Source organism: Heterocephalus glaber, unplaced genomic scaffold, assembly GCF_053883595.1.
Source record: "Heterocephalus glaber isolate CG9 unplaced genomic scaffold, H.glaber_assembly_v1.0 deba00001523, whole genome shotgun sequence".
NCBI classification, from domain to species: domain Eukaryota; kingdom Metazoa; phylum Chordata; class Mammalia; order Rodentia; family Bathyergidae; genus Heterocephalus; species Heterocephalus glaber.
The window spans coordinates 18,462,174-18,478,176 of record NW_028258327.1 but is presented as its reverse complement, the minus strand read 5'-3'; the positions used below and the strand labels follow the sequence as shown (position 1 = coordinate 18,478,176).

Here is a 16,003-nt window from a genome sequence, read left to right as displayed (position 1 = left end):
AGATTTTGTTCCTATTTTTCCATTTTCTCACATTAATCCCATTCCCTTCTATACTTTCCCCTAGCCCTCCCACTTCCTTCCCCTTTGCCCCTTCCTATTTCACATTACCTATTCTACATTTAGTTCTTATTTACACTTTCAGTTTCTCACACCAGAGAAACTATTTGGTATTTACACATGTGTGTCCTATTTATTTCACTTAAGAGTATTGCCTGAATGTGCATCCACTTAGCTATAAATGTCTCTAATTTCTCATTTTTTATGGCTGAGTAGTACTCCATGTTATAAAAAAACCACATTTTCTTGATCCGGTCTCCAGTTGATGGGCATTTGGGCTGTTTCCAAGTTTTAGCTATTACAAACTGTGCTGCTATGAACATGGGTGCACATATATCACTGTGGTATGATTCTTTTAATTCTTTGGGGAAGATCCCCAGCAGTGGAATAGTGGGGTCAAATGGGACTTGCAGTCCTAGTTCTTTGAGGTATCTCCATACTGATTTCCACAGTGCTTGCACCAGTCTACACTCCCACCAGCAGTGGAGCAGGGTTCCTCTTTCCCCACAGCCCCGCCAGCATTTCTTATTGGTTGATTTCATGATAGCAGCCATTCTTTTTGGGAGTGAGGTGGAATCTCAGCATTGTTTTCATTTGTATCTCTTGAATGACCAGTGATGTTGAACTTTTTATCATGTATTTATTTGCTATTTCTACTTCTTTGTGTGAGAAATGTCTGTTCATTTCAGATGCCCATTTTTGGATTGGGTCTTTAAATTTGGGAGGTGTGATTTTTTTAAGTTCTTTATAGATTCTAGACAGTAGACCTTTGTCTGAGGAAGAGCAGGTGAAGATTTTTTCCCATATTGTGGGTTGTCTCTTCACACTGCTGGTGGTTTCCCTTGCTGTGCAGAAGCTTTTTAATAAGAAGAGGTCCCACTTGTTGATTGTTTGTGCTAGTTCACAGGCAACTGAGGTTTTGTTCATAAAATCTTTTCCTACACCGATGTCTTCAAGAGTTCTACCTAACCTCTGTTCCAACTGGTTCAGAGTTTCTATTTTAATATTTAGATCTTTAATCCATTTTGATTTTAGTTTAGTGCATGGTGAGAGATATAGGTCTAGTTGTAATCTTTGGCAAGTTGAAACCCAATTTTTCCAGCACCATTTATTAAAGAGGCTATCTTTCCTCCAGTGAGGGTGTTTGGCTCCTTTATAGAAGATGACATGGCTGAGTGTGTCTGGCGTTGTTTCTTCATCTTCTAATCTGTTCCACTGGTCCTCAGGTCTGTTTCTTTGCCAGTACCATGCTGTTTTATCACAGTAGCTTTGTAGTATAGTTGCAGGTTGGGGATTGTGATACCCCCTGCCATGTCTCTGTTACCTAGAATTGCTTTAGCTATTCTGGGCCTCTTCTTGTTCCAAATGAATTTTTAGATTGTTTTCTCGAAGTCCATGAAGTATGCTGCTGGGATCTCAATTGGAATTGCATTCAATCTATATAGCAGTTTTGGAAGTATGGCCATTTTCACTATATTAATCCTTCCTACCCAGGAGCAGGGGAGGTCTGCCCATTTTCTGATATCATCTTCAATCTCTCTTTTCAGAATGCCATAGTTTTCAGAGAAGAGGTCTTTGATTTTTTTTGTTAGGTTGATTCCTAGGTATTTCAGTTTTTTGGATGCTATTGTGAAAGGAATTATTTATCCTATTTCTCTCTCAGTGAGTCTGTCATTTGTGTAGAGGAAAGCTATTGATTTTTGTGTGTTGACCTTGTAACCAGCTACTTGACTGAATTTGGTTATTAAGTCTAGAAGACTTTTGGTGGAGTTCTTGGGGTCTTCTATATACAGTATCGTGTCACCTGCAAATAAAGACAATTTGACTTCTTCATTACCTATCTTTATTCCTTTTATTTCTTTCTCTTGTCTAATTGCTGTGGCTAATATTTCCAAAACTATATTAAACAAGAGTGGTGATAGTGGACATCCTTGTCTTCTTCCTGATTTTAGTGGGAAGGATTTCAGCTTGTGATCATTTAGTATGATATTGGCTGTTGGTTTTTCATAGATGGGGTCTATCAGTTTGAGGTAGAGACCATCTATTCCAATTTTTTGTAGGGTTTTTATCATAAATGCATGTTGGACTTTGTCAAATGCTTTTTCTGCATCTATGGAGATAATCATATAGTTTTTGTCCTTGGCTCTATTGATATAGTGTATTACATTGATTTTCGTATATTGAACCATCCCTGCATCACTGGGATGAATCCCACTTGATCAGGGTGTATGATCTTCTTGATGATCTTCTGCATTCTATTTGCCAGTATCTTATTAAGGATTTTTGCATCCATACTCATTAGTGAGATTGGCCTATAGTTCTCCTTTTCAGTTGGGTCTTTCTCTGCTTTGGGGATCAAGGTGATGCTTGCTTCCTGGAATGAATTTGGGAGTATTGCTTCCCTTTCAATTTCATTGAAGAGTTTAAACAGTAGTGGCAGCAGTTCCTCTCTAAATGTCTTGTAGAATTCAGCAGTGAAGCCATCAGGGCCCGGGCTTTTCTTAGTTGATAAGTTTTTAATTATGTTTTCAATTTCATTGGTTGATATTGGGTTGTTCAGAATTTTTAGGTCTTCTTCATTCAACTTTGGCAATTCATATGTATCTAGGAATCTGTCCATTTCTTCTGTGTTGCCCATCTTATTGGTGTATAAGTTCTGGAAGTAGGTATTGATGATCCTCAGGATTTCTGCTGGGTCTGTTGTAATTTCACCCTTTTCATTCCTAATTGCATGGAGTTGAGCCTTTTCCTTCCTTTTTCTGATAAGGTTGGCAAAGGGTTTGTCAATTTTGTTGATTCTTTCGAAGAACCAACTCCTGGCTTCATTGATTTTTTTGTATTGTTCTCAGTCTCCATTTCATTGATTTGCCCTCTATCTTTATAATTTCCTCCCTTGTGTGAGCTCTGGGGTTGTCCTGCTCTTCTTTTTCCAGAAGCTTGAGATTCAGCATCAGGTTGTTTAATTGGGCTTGTTCTGTTTTCCTAATATGTGTATTCACTGCTATGATTTTCCCTTGTAAGACTGCTTTCATTGTGTCCCATAGATTCTGATATGTTGTGTTGGCATTGTCATTTAATGGAGGAACTGTCTGATTTCTTCTTTAATTTCCTCTATGACCCACTGGTTATTCAGAAGTGTGTTGTTCAATTTCCACCTGTTTATGAAAGTTTTTGAGTTTCTTTTGCTATGGATCTCCAATTTCATCGCACTATGGTCTGATAATATACAGGGGATAACTTCAATTCCTTTGCACTTACTTAAACATGTTCTATGTGTGAGTATGTGGTCTATTTTGGAGAATGACCCATGTGCAGCTGAGAAGAATGTGTATTCTGATTTTGTGGGGTGGAAGACTCTGTAAACATCTGTTAAGTTCATTTGTTCAAGAGTTCGATTGAGTTCTAGTATTTCATTACTCATTTTTTGTCTAGTTGATCTATCTGTGACAGTGGAGTGTTGAGGTCCCCCACTACAATTGTATTAGTGCATATATGACTTTTCACGTCCGTTAGTATTTGTTTTATATAGTTGGGTGCACTAGTGTTTGGTGCATAGATATTTATAATTGTCATCTCTTCCTCTTTGATTGTTCCCTTTACAAGGATGTAGTGTCCTTCTTCGTCTCTCTTAATCAGTGTTGGTTTGAAATCTACTTGATCTGCAAAGAGGATACCTACTCCTGCTGTTTTTCAGGTTCCCGTCGCATGGAGTATTGTTTTCCACCCTTTAACTTTCAGTCTATGAGTTTCCTTCTGCATTAAGTGTGTTTCTTGTATGCAGCATATTGTTGGATTTTCTTCTTGACCCATTCTGCCAGTCTATTTCTTTTGATTGGTGAATTGAGACCATTAACGTTGATGGTTATAACTGAAATGTATTGACTTGTCATTGCCATGACTTTTTCTTTTTGTTGGGTTTTCCCCCTTTACATTTAATTTCTTGTCACTCCTGATGGCTTCATTCTGCTGGGCTTCCTGGGGTTGTGATCCTCAATGTCTGTTCCTAGGATATTGTGTAAAATTCTTTCGAGTGCTGGTTTGGTATTCACAAAGTTCCTAAGGTGCTCTTTGTCATGAAAGTATCTTATTTCTCCATCCATTTTGAAAGATAGTTTTGCAGGGTACATCCATCTGGGTTGGAAGCTGTTTTCTTTTAGGGCTTGGAATATGTCACTCCAAGCTCTTCTTGCCTTGATGATTTGTGTTGAGAAGTCTGCTGTGATTCTGATGGGCTTTCCTTGTATGTGATTTGTTTCTTTTCTCTAACTGCTTGTAGAATTTTGTTCTTCTGTTGAGTTTCTGGAATCTTAACAATTATATGCCTATGTGTAGATTTTTTTGATCAAGGCTCTTTGGAGTCCTAGATGCCTCACTTATCTGTATGTCAAGCTCTTTTCCCTTGCTTGGGAAGTGTTCTGCCATTATTTCTGTGAAGAGTGTTTTTATGTCATCTGCACTCTCTCCTGTTTCTTCATTGACTCCAGTCACTTATGTTATTCTTCTTTGCATCATCTAGCAGCTGATTTCTCATGTTCCCTTATAATTTTGAAACAATTTTTCTTTTCCTGGTCATTAACTGCAATCTTATCTTCTATATCTGAAATTTTGTCCTCACATCGGCTCATTCTGCTGTGTAGACTTTCAGTGGAGTTTTTCATGTCCTGGAAATCTGTTTGTATCTGTTTTATGGATTCCATTTGTTTCTTGTGTTGGGATTTCATCATGTTCCTCAGCTCCTCTCTAGATTTATTAGTCATGTCTTGCACTAGGGGCACAATTTCTCCTGTTATCTGAGAAATTATTTCTGATTTCATTTTTTCCAGATCCCCTTTTGTTGCCAGATCAGTGGGTCCAGGTGGTTGAGTATCAGAGTGTTCCATCTCATTTCCTTTTGGGGTCACTGTAGGTGATCTGGAAGTCTGGTTTTGAGACTTATTTACGTGTTTTCTCATTTCAACTGGGGCAGGGGCCTGTTAGCCCCTGCACGGATTACCTCCTCTGAGGTGGGAGAGGTGGGACAGGGGCTGGAAGCAGCAGTAGGGATGGTGGCCCAAAAGCCCTTTCCTGTGGGCTGGGAGCAGCGGGACGAATGGTGGCTGGGAAGCCCCTTCCTCTGGACCAGGAGCAGTGGGATGGCAGCTCAGAAGCCCCTACCTCTGGGCCAGGAGCGGTGGGACTCAGTACCATGGTCTGGTGGTACCGTGTCCTCTGCGTCTTTGTAATGTGGAACCAGGTGCCTGTACAGAGGAGCTGGGGGAGGGGGGTTGTCCAGTGGATTGCTGCCGGGGCGCGGGCTGATTCGGCGTGTTCCACGCGACTCGCGACCTCAGTAGGACGTCTACAATACGTTTTTAAATACCAACTCATCACCACTACAAAGCTGTAAAACAGTGGTTATAAGTTCTGAGAAGTGGAAGATTATTCTGGCAAAATACAAAAAAATAAAAACTGACAATCTAATGTGGCAGGTAGTATGGCTAATGTTAAACTTTGTTCTTCCAGACCACGTGTAGATTCAGTTGCTAAATTACTGCATGATCTTTGACAAGTTCTTTAGCCTCAGTGAGTCTCTAGTTTCTTTCTTGTAAAAGGGATTTAATGTTCTGCACCTATCGTTAGGGTTATTATGAGAGATAAAATAATCTACATTAAAGAACAGTTCCTGGAACAAGTGTTTGATAGATGGCCACAAGTGTTTGGTGAGAGCAGTTCGGGAAGATGAGGGAATTCTATCAACCCAGGGCTCGCTAATAAATTAAATGTTTCAGAGCAGTTTCACTTTCTCCCTTTGCAAGGAAAGCATTTGCTGCCTCAAGTTGCGCCGGCTGTGAGATCCTAGTTCTCAATCCTTTAAGCACGAAGGCGGTAATAATCCTAATGCCTGTTATGGATAAGTTCTCCATTGAGAACTTTCTGTATATTAAGCTGCCAGTTCAATCATTAATAGTCCTTGTTTAGTTCTTACTCCGATCACTAGAGCTAGTAAACAGCGTCGCTGAACCGAGTAAATGAAAAAAAAGGGGGGCACACTTCACTAAAAATATATCGTATTTATATCCAGTACTCAAACATAGACTGATCACGACTGCTAGGGAAGACATTCTTACAACTTTTTAAAATCTTTTTTTGTTTTCCTTGCTGGAGTTAAAGCGGATACTTCCTCAAGGTCAGTAGCTGAGCAGGCATCCTTGGCCTTGATGCTCCCAAATTCCTCCTCCGGCCTCTCCTACCTTCCCCCACCGAGGCTTCTCCGTTGAAGCTTGGCCCAGGCAAGGGCCGAGTCCGGGCGAGGTGGGAGCAGGGTAGGCGGGGCCTAAGCCGAACTTCATTGTTCGCGGGACCGACTCTTCCCGAAAGAGCTGGTTGGTAGCGCCTGCGCATTACGGGCTCTTTGTGCCAGGCTGCAGCAAGCTGCTTGTTTGTGTCTCTCTGCTCGAGTCCGTGGAGGTGGAGCCCGAGGGGCGTGGCCTTCCTCGTTGCACTCGGATTGGGCTTCCGCAGGGAGGAGGGCGGGCTTGGGGCGGAGCCTCTGATAACAACACTCAGAAGCCAGATCGGGGCTATTTGTTGCTGCGCTGCCTCCGCCCGGGTCATGTTCCGCGCTCCTCCGTGGCTCTCAGCAGCAACCGCCGCCGCCCGGTGATCACGGGCTTCACTTCCTCCTCTTCTTCCTGCCGAGCCTCCCGACTCCTAGCGCTATGACTGTCGTGTCTGTCCCGCAGCGGGAGCCGCTCGTCTTGAGTGGCCGTCTTGCGCCGCTTGGCTTTTCTGCCCGTGGTTACTTCGGGGCCCTCCCGATGGTGACTACGGCTCCGCCGCCTGTACCCCGGATCCCGGACCCCCGGGCGCTGCCCCCGACTCTATTCCTCCCTCACTTCTTGGGGGGAGACGGGCCCTGCCTGGCCCCCCAGCCTCGCGCCCCACCAGCAGCTCTGCCCCACTGCAGCCCAGCCGTGGCGGGAGGCGCCCCGCGGGCAGCACCGAAGAAGCGGCGGAAGAAGAAGGTTCGAGCCAGCCCGGCAGGGCAGCTGCCCAGTCGTTTCCACCAGTATCAGCAGCACCGGCCGAACCTGGAGGGCGGCCGGGGCTCGGGGACCGGCCCAGGCGGAGCGCAAGAGGTCCCTGGTCAGGCCGCCGCCTCGGCCCCGGGCCCAGCGGCCGCAGCCCCAACTGAGGAAGTAAGTCTGGTACCCGAGCCGCTGCGATGCGCGGCGCCCGGCCAAGCCCCGCTCAGAAAGGAGGTGGGAGCCGCGTGGGGGCCGCGGAGCTGGGCCTGGCCCGGGGCTGGCAGAGTGGGGGCGGGGCAAGGGGCGGCTGTTTACTCGGGAGGGAAGTTTCTGTGACGCCCGCTCGCTGGCTCTTGCAGGGGGAAGGGGAGGCATGCGCTGGCTCTGCCTATTGGCTCCCGGGAGCCGGCCAATGAGAGGAGCGGCTGGGCCCCAGCAACAGACCCGATTTAGCAAGCTGGCGGCGTTTCAGGGGGTTTCGGCCTAACGGGCGCGCGCCGTGTGGGGAAGAGCTGGTGCCCGCGGGAGTCTGACGTCAGCGCGCGCTACGTGCCGGGTGCCGCTGCGCTCATGAAGGCGGCGCGGAGGGCCTGGGAAGGGGAAGGGGCAGGAGAAGGGGTAGGGGCGGGGGACTCCCCAGGCCGTCGAGCTCCTCGTGTGCCTTGTCACAGAGGCACGCGCAAAGTGGGCCTGACTCCGTGCTTGGGGCGTGGGACTTGGGGGACCGCCAATGGCTCAACTTGGTGTGGCTGAGTTTTGGCCGAGACGTCAGGTGCCCTGTGTGGGGCGCCCAGTGCAGCGAGGCTCTGGACGCCCCGGGCCTGACCTACTTAGTGGGAGTTTGAAATTGCAAAGTTGACAGCAGAGGCTTTAGGTTTTTTGCCTCTTTGAAGCTGTGGATTTTGTGTGCCAAGTCTCAGGTGAACTGTATGTGTTTAGCAGTTCCCAGTGTACGGGACTGCGCGTTTTAAACGGCCTGTGGTTTTATTGTGTCCAGAATAAGTCTCAGCAAGAAAAGTCAACGTTGAAATGTTTCGCTGGCCAGTTGAGGTGTTATTGAATTTGGATAAAATGGGTGAAAATTCCAACAGGGTTAAGGCAGTAACGGGGATTGAACTCAGGGCCTTCGCGCAGAGCCTCATCTCCAGCCCATTTTTTTATTGAGACAAAGTCTCGCTAAGTCTCTGAATTGCCTAGGCTGGGCTCGAATTTGCCACCCTGTTTCCACCTCTCACAGTGCTGGGATCAGGCCTGTGCCATCACGCCTGGCTAAAACGTTTATTGACTTAATTTTAGTGACTTACTCTGTTTTTGTAATGACATGAAAGGTTACTGTCTTGTGAAATAATACTGGACTGAATAAAGAGCGGTTTATCAAGCCGAGCCCTTGGGAGAAAATCCGATTATTGAAATGTTAGTAATAATCTAAAAGAACTTTCTGTACTTGTTTTCCTGGACAGTAACATGCATTTAGAATATCTTAAAACGGGAAAAGTTCTGCTAGCAGTGGCCCTTGTTAACTTGGAACGCTTAATTTTTTTGTGTCCTACTGAGCCATTCGCATTTCTAGTGTCGAAAAGGCCAGGGTTGATTATCTTCACTTTCCCATCTGATTGCACCTTCGGGAAAGGGCAGTTGGTGAAACAAGTTGAAGCAACTTTTAAACCAGAAGGTAAGGAATAGATAGGAAATGTTTCTTATAAAGTATTTATTTGGAAGAGCTTCTTTACCTTTCCTTACAGTTGTAGAAGATGAATTGGGTTAGTTGGTTTTTTTGTAGAACCAGTTCATGTTGTGTACTGGTATAAGAGGTACACATATTTGGACATCTAGCAATAAGTTAACCTGAACTTTTAAAAAGAAAATATGTGTAATATATGGTATGAGGTTTATTGCTGATTTTTATGTCGAAATTATATTCACTGTTGTGTTCCTTTTCTTTGTAGGTTTTAAAATCAAAGATGGGAAAATCGGAGAAAATTGCCCTTCCCCACGGCCAGCTCGTTCATGGTATACCCTTGTGTGAACAACCAAAGATAAACAGACAGAAAAGCAAATATAACTTGCCACTAACCAAGATGACCTCTGCAAAAAGGAATGAGAATAACTTTTGGCAGGATTCTGTTTCGCCTGATAGAATTCAGAAGCAGGAAAAAAAGCCTTTTAAAAATACTGAAAACATTAAAAATATGCATTTGAAGAAATCAGCATTTCTAACTGAAGTGAGCCAAAAGGAAAATTATGCTGGGGCAAAGTTCAGTGATCCGCCTTCTCCTAGTGTTCTTCCAAAGCCTCCTAGTCACTGGATGGGAAGCAGTGTTGAAAATTCCATCCAAAATAGGGAGCTAATGGCAGTACACTTAAAAACGCTCCTAAAAGTTCAAACTTAGATTTCAGTATGTATGTAAAACATAGGTTTTCCCAAATCCCTGGACTCTTTAAAATTGATACAGAAATGGAAATTTGCCTTGTACCATTTGAGTGCAAAAGATGAGCTTAGAATACAAACAGCTTGTATTATATTTTATATTTTGTAAATACTGTATAACATGTATTATGTGTATATTGTTCATATTTGAGAGGTACATTATAGTTTTGTTATGAAAGTATGTATTTTGCCCTGCCAACATGGTAGGTGTTTTGTATATATAGTGGACAAATTTTAACTGTGCCAAGGCACATGGAAGACTGATTTATTTGCACAAGGTACTAAGATTTTTTTCAAGAAACAGCTGTTAACTCTCAAAGTGAAGATCTAAATGTGAACAATTTACTAATGCACTACTGAAGTTCAAATCTGTGGCACAATCATTGTAAACATGGGGTTTGTCTGTGTTTCTCTAAATTGATTTCTGCCTTCTAATCTGTTATTGGAAAATTCTTACTCTCATTTTTACCAAACTTAATTTGTGGGTTTTGGTATATAGCCATTATTCAAATTGAAAATGCCTCTAATTTTAATGCCAACAGAATTGGTTGTAATCAAATTTTAAATAATAATTTGGCCCTCTCCCCTTTTAACTAGTCTTGATTCTTTGTGTATGAATGTTTCTTGTTTGAATGTGACCAAGAGATGATTTTGTATGATTGGATTTTAACTTTACATTTCATTGGCTTTGTCTTTGACTTTATGCTGATACCATCCTGCGAAATTTAGAAGATTCAGATAACTTTTGTTTTTTTATTTTTTGGAGACAGGTTCTTCTGTAGTTCCAGCTGGCCTTGAACTTACTGTGGAGCCCAGGCTGGCCTCAAACTGGCAGTGACCCTCCTGCCTTAGCCTTCCAAGTGGTGGGATTACAGGTGTGCACCACCTTGCCCAGCTAGAAGATTGAATAACTTAGTTTGGCTGCTGAGAGAAAGAATCCTCCATCACAAATGGAAATGAGTATAGATAAAAGTAAGGCTCCTTAGTTTATAACTTAAAATTTTGTCCAGACTGACCTCCCAATTAGAGATCCTCCCACCTCAGCCTTCTGAGTAGAAAATATTTTTATATGTGAACCATTTATAAAGTACTATTTGACTTACATAAATTTTTCAGTGAAAGAAAATGACACTTAAGCTGGGCATGGTGGTGTACACCTGTAATTCCAGTACTCAGGAGGCTGAAGACAGGACGATCCAGTGGAGGTTTGTGGCCAGCCTGAACTATATGATAAGACCATATCTCGAAAGAAAGGACATTTGGTTTATTAAGCTTGCATTGATGGGGGTTTTTTTGCTTTTTACTATGGTACTGGAAATTGAATCCACAACTTAACATTTTAGGCAAGTACTCACCCACTGAGCTACATCTGCAAACCTTGAGCCTCCAGGTTGCCCAGGCTGGCATCAAACTTAGGATCATGCCTTTGCCTCCCAGGTAGCTGAGATTACTACAGGTGCACACCCAGCTTGATTTTTTTGTTATGAACCAACACAAGCATAATGTTAGGATACTAGAAGCAGATTTTGGATTCTATAGCTTACTTGAAGATATATATGGCAGTTTATGTAGTTGTACTTTGTGAAAGTACAGACATTCAAACATTGTTCTCAGTAGTGTGTATGTATGTGTGTCTCTCCAGCTGAGAAGTTATTAAAATTAGTGTGGGCTTTATGTTATACAAAGCTAAAGTTTATCACAGTTTTTCTGAGTAATAGGCTAGTGTTTAGACATACAAAAAGGAAAAATGATATTAAGAGTATAAATGCTGAAAGGTGGGAGATGAGAAAGCTGTTACCTGGAGCTTAGTTTTAGAGAGTTTGTATCTTTTGGTCATAGACGAGGGAAAGGAAAACAATTTCCTAGCTGTTTGAAAGTGAGTACTGTTAGAAGCTAACTTTACAATCACTATTGACTTAATAAGCAGTGCCAAGAGGGTATAACATGTTAACTGTTGCCTGATAAAGTCAGAGGTGTGCTACTGTGTGTGCATGTGTGTATCAAACCTTGCACTCATTATTGCTGGCTATAAAGTCTTATTTTCATATGTAGAGAAATTTAGCTTCAGTATTTACACACACAGCTTGCTTTTTGTAAATGTAGAAGAAGTGGTACTTTAATATGGAAATGTAGGTGAACTCTCAACCTTGTAATTAAGATTTTCGAAGAGCTTTAAGAGTTAATACTGAAAGAAATGTTAAAAATTTTCAGAGTAACAGTGAAATAGACTATATTATAAAGTATTCAATAGGTCTTAGATTGAACAAAATTGGTTGAATATATACTATAGATGATACCTATTCAAGGAAAAGTTATTAGTGAATTTAAAAGTTGAATAACTGTTGTCTTACTAAAATGCCCATTGTTCAGCCACGTTTTATTTTTCTCATTGGAATCTCAATACATTTCCTCCAGTGTCTGTTTTGTGGGTATATAAGCAAACAATGTGTTCTGCAGTAGTCACCAGCTTCAGACCTGCATTTAAACTAGTAGTTTGGTAAGAGGGGCTCGTTAATTGCGAAGGGATAAAAGCTTTATAAGTGTGAAGAAGAAATTGTTGCATCATTGGCACTTAACTAGAGAACAGAATACCAGTATGTGATTAGTATTTTACACTGAAGTTTTGAGATAAGTTTACACTTTGATACTGACTTTGTCCAACTCACCAGTGATCGTGACATGGAAGGTGCTGCTTTTATTTGCATTAATCTTTGTGCTAAGTATTTTGCTAGTGTTTTTATTGGTGGAGAAAAGCCAGCAAAATATCAAATTAAAGGTTAACAGGAAACGTTCTTTTCAAATTTTAACAATAATACAGATTTTACAGTGGTTAATGTGATTCATAAGCTAATCATTTCCTTAGGTCCAGCATTCAGGTTTTGGGCATAGTACAATATAATCAGCCCTTTCCCTATGTCAGTGTAAATATTAATGTAAAGCTAGCCTAGTATACTAATGTGAAAATCCAGTGATTCTGTGCTTGGGAAAATGGTTTGTATACTTCTTTCTCCTGGAAACAGGATTGAACCCAGGGCCTCCCGCATGCTAGCAAATGCTCTATACCCCCCAATCTTTTTTTTTTTTTTTTTTGGCCAGGTCACACTGTGTACCTCTAGCTGGGTTTGAATTTGCAGTAGCTTAGTAGCTGAGATTACAGGCATCCTGAACCACTGCACCCAGCAGCAGTTTCTTTTGCCTGGTACTTAAAACTATCATTTGGAAGCCACATGAGCCAGGTGTGCTGGTACATGTCTATAACCCCAGCATTCTGGAAAGCTGAGGTAGGAAGAGCTGAAGTTCAAGCCCAACTTTGGGCAACTGAGCAACACCTTGTATCAAAAACTTTTTAAAAGGGTGGGGGATGTAAACTCAGTGTGAAGGCCCTAGGTTCAATCCACAGTGCTGGGAGGGGTTGGGGGAAGCATAGAGTTGGGCCCTAAAAAAAAAGTCGAGTGTTTAATACACAGCAGTAGAAGACAAAAGTGAGCAGCTGGGCATGGTGGTGCAGCCTGGAATCCCAGTACTTGGAAGGCTGAGGCAGGAGAATCGCTGCCAGTTGGAGGCCACGGGTGTAAAGACATGTAGAATGTACAGTTTGAGAGGTGGTTCAATATATTTCAATATATGGATTCAATATATTTGAAAGATTCAATATATTTGAAAGGTATATTGTAAGAACATTAAAGACCTTAACGGTCATGCTAAAGAGAATGAATACTTGAAAAATTGTTTAAAATATGAAGAACAGTTTGGAAAGAGAATACCTGAAACAGCACATGAGCATATTATAGTAGCTCAAAAGAGGAAAAGTGCCGTTTGACATTGTCAGAGGGAATAGACATTTTGAGGGGATATTTTGGAAGTATAGTTGAGCATCTGTATGAAGGACAGGAAAAGGTGGCTCTTTTTTTTTGGTACCAGGTATCAAACTCAGCACCTTGCACTTTCAGGCAGGGATGGTGCCGCTGAGCTACATTCCCGGCAAGAAGGCTTTTAAATTAATTGACTGGGAGGACAAAGCAAGCAATTAGGGCACCGGGCCGGGGGACTGGAATTACAGAGGAAAGTAATTTTCATTTGGCTTGTTGAACTTTGAGGACCTTGTAGGGCATCTCTGGAAAGGTACAACAGAATAGGTCACAGGTAGAGGTACTCCTTTAATGAGTGTACAGAAGCAATAATTACAACATAAAAATGGAGCCAAAAATAGTTTCTTTCCATAACCTCTCCATTTTCTTTCAAGGCCTAGCACTTACTACTGACCTCATCCTCTGTCTTATATGGACTTAGTTACATCTACAATTGCCAATTAGTTGTTGAATTAGAATGTATTTCCTCTCAACTCAAATAGGGGATGGGCCAAGGATTTAGCTCAGTGGTTTCACCGCCTGCTGTGCAAGCGCAAGGACCTGAGTTCGATCCCCAGTACCAAAAAAACCCCCAAAAAACCAAAAACAAATATGTTGATAGAAGTCTAAAATCTTGGGGAAGGGGATGGCAGGCAAAAGGTATTTCTTTTTTTTGACAAGTTTTATGTACTACAACCTGGAACTCCTGGTCCTCCTGTCACATCTTCCTGAGTGCTACTATTAACCACCATGCCTGGCTATTTTCAAGTTTAAGTAACAAGCTGAGTTCTTCCTCTCCTTTTTCAGTTCATTTTCAGGCTTTTAAAAAGTATCAAAAGCCTTTTTAGCCAGGCATGGTGGTGCACGCCTGTAATCCCAGCACTTGGGAGGCTGAGGCAGAAGGATCGCCCTGAGTTTGAGGCCAGCCTGGGGTGCATAGTGAGTTTGAGGCTAGCCTGAACTACATAGTGAGACCCTGCCTCAACCCCCCAAAAAGCCCATTTTTCCTTCTGTAAATATTTTGGGGCCGGGGATTTAGTTCAGTGGTTCTGCCCCCTGCCTCACAAGCGCAAGGACCCGAGTTCAGTACCCGGTACCAAAATATTTTGATGATGACTTTTTTTTTTCCCAGTACAGGGGATTGAACTCAGAACCTTGCACTTTCGAGGCAGGCTCGGTGCCACTTCGCTAAATCCGGGCCGGCTTGATGACTTTTTATTTCCAGCATACAAATGTTTGATTTAAATTGATCTCAAAGTTGCTTAACAGGGTAAGATCTCCAAACAGGTACTGGAGATTGAACCCAGGACTTTTGGACTGAGGTACATTCCCCAGCCCTTTTTGTTATTACAGTATTTATTTATTCACTTGTTCATTTATTTATGTGGTGTTGGGGATTGAACTCAGGGTCTCACACATACTAGGTAAGTGCTCTACCACAGAACTGCATCCATTTTTATTTTGAGAAAGAATCTTGCTAAATTGCCCAGGCTGGGCTGGAACTCATCCGATCCTCCTCTCAATCTCCCAGAATGCTGGTATTACAGGCATACACTACCACATCTAGCTGAGCAGTCATACAACTCTTTTCCCAAAACAAAATAAAAAATACCGTGTTTTAGAAACCATTGCTGTTGGGGTATGATAATCTGCTTAATTTGTAATACTAGAGGTTGAAGCCAGGGCTCCATGCATGTTAGGGAAGTACGTACTCTGCTCAGAAGTATATCCCTAGCCTTTTTAAATTTTGAGACAGTGACTCACTAAATTTCCCAAAATAGTCTTGAACTTGGAATTTTCCTGCCTCAACCTGAGTAGCTGGGATTACAGACATTGGCCACTGTTCTTGGCTTATATTTGTATTTTTTAATTCAGCTTTTCTTCACATGCTATCACTAAAGACAGCATTTGTCATGGGGGGGGGTACGTGGGATCGCACTTGAGACCTTGCACTTGTGCGGCAGGCATGGCACCACTGAGCTAAATCCCTGGCCCCTTTTTTTGGTTGATAGTGTTGCCAGATAGTCCAGGCTGGCCTCAAATCTCATTGCCTAAACTTCCTGAGTGCTGGGATTACAGGTAGGTGCCACCTTGCCCAGCTTGTTCTAGTTATTGTGCTATTTCAACTAGACAGACGCTGAATCAACCTGAAATGTTTATCTAACACTCCCAACAGGGACTGTTATATTTTGAAAAATATATTTGACCCAGTTGTGTTTGTGCTTTATAAACATTTTTTCCTGCTCCCCCTCAGTCTTAGACCTTGAACACCCCCACCACTACCACCACCACCTCCACAACCACGCATGGTATTGAGGATTGAATCCAGTGACTCACAGATGCTAGGCAAGCATTCTGCCACTGATGTGCATACATTCCCAGACCCTTTTAAATGTGAGATAAGGTCTAAATTGCTCAAGCTAGACTAAGGTTTTGATGCTACCTCGCCCTCTGGAGTAGCTGAGAATATAAGCATACACCATGGCATCTTGTGAGAAATTATAATTTTAAGGATTATAAAAGTATTTCTTAATACTTCATTTTAAACTAATTTTGTCTCTGGCAGTGGGATCAGAATACAGGCATTAATTTGTGTATATGTGTGGTGCTGGGGATTGAACCCACAGCCTTTGCACTGAGCTACATCCCCAGCCCTTTTATTT

General features: G+C 42.4%; 1 protein-coding gene across 1 annotated transcript; it reads left to right on the top strand.

Moving 5' to 3' along the window:
* The first annotated feature begins 6,755 nt into the window (after nucleotides 1–6,755).
* Nucleotides 6,756–10,085, top strand: Pnrc1 (proline rich nuclear receptor coactivator 1). Its single transcript, XM_004860221.3, has 2 exons — nucleotides 6,756–7,235; nucleotides 9,011–10,085. Exons 1-2 carry the CDS (start codon nucleotides 6,756–6,758, stop codon nucleotides 9,452–9,454), a joined length of 924 nt encoding a protein of 307 aa, XP_004860278.1. The 3' UTR covers nucleotides 9,455–10,085.
* The last annotated feature ends 5,918 nt before the right edge of the window (nucleotides 10,086–16,003 follow it).

What these genes read in the sequence shown, in the direction of transcription:
- Pnrc1 (XM_004860221.3), top strand. Translation starts at nt 6,756, where the DNA reads ATGACTGTCGTGTCTGTCCCGCAGCGGGAGCCGCTCGTCTTGAGTGGC. An exon ending in CCGCAGCCCCAACTGAGGAA is followed by an intron (nt 7,236 to 9,010) that starts GTAAGTCTGGTA and finishes TTTTCTTTGTAG; the next exon opens with GTTTTAAAATCAAAGATGGG.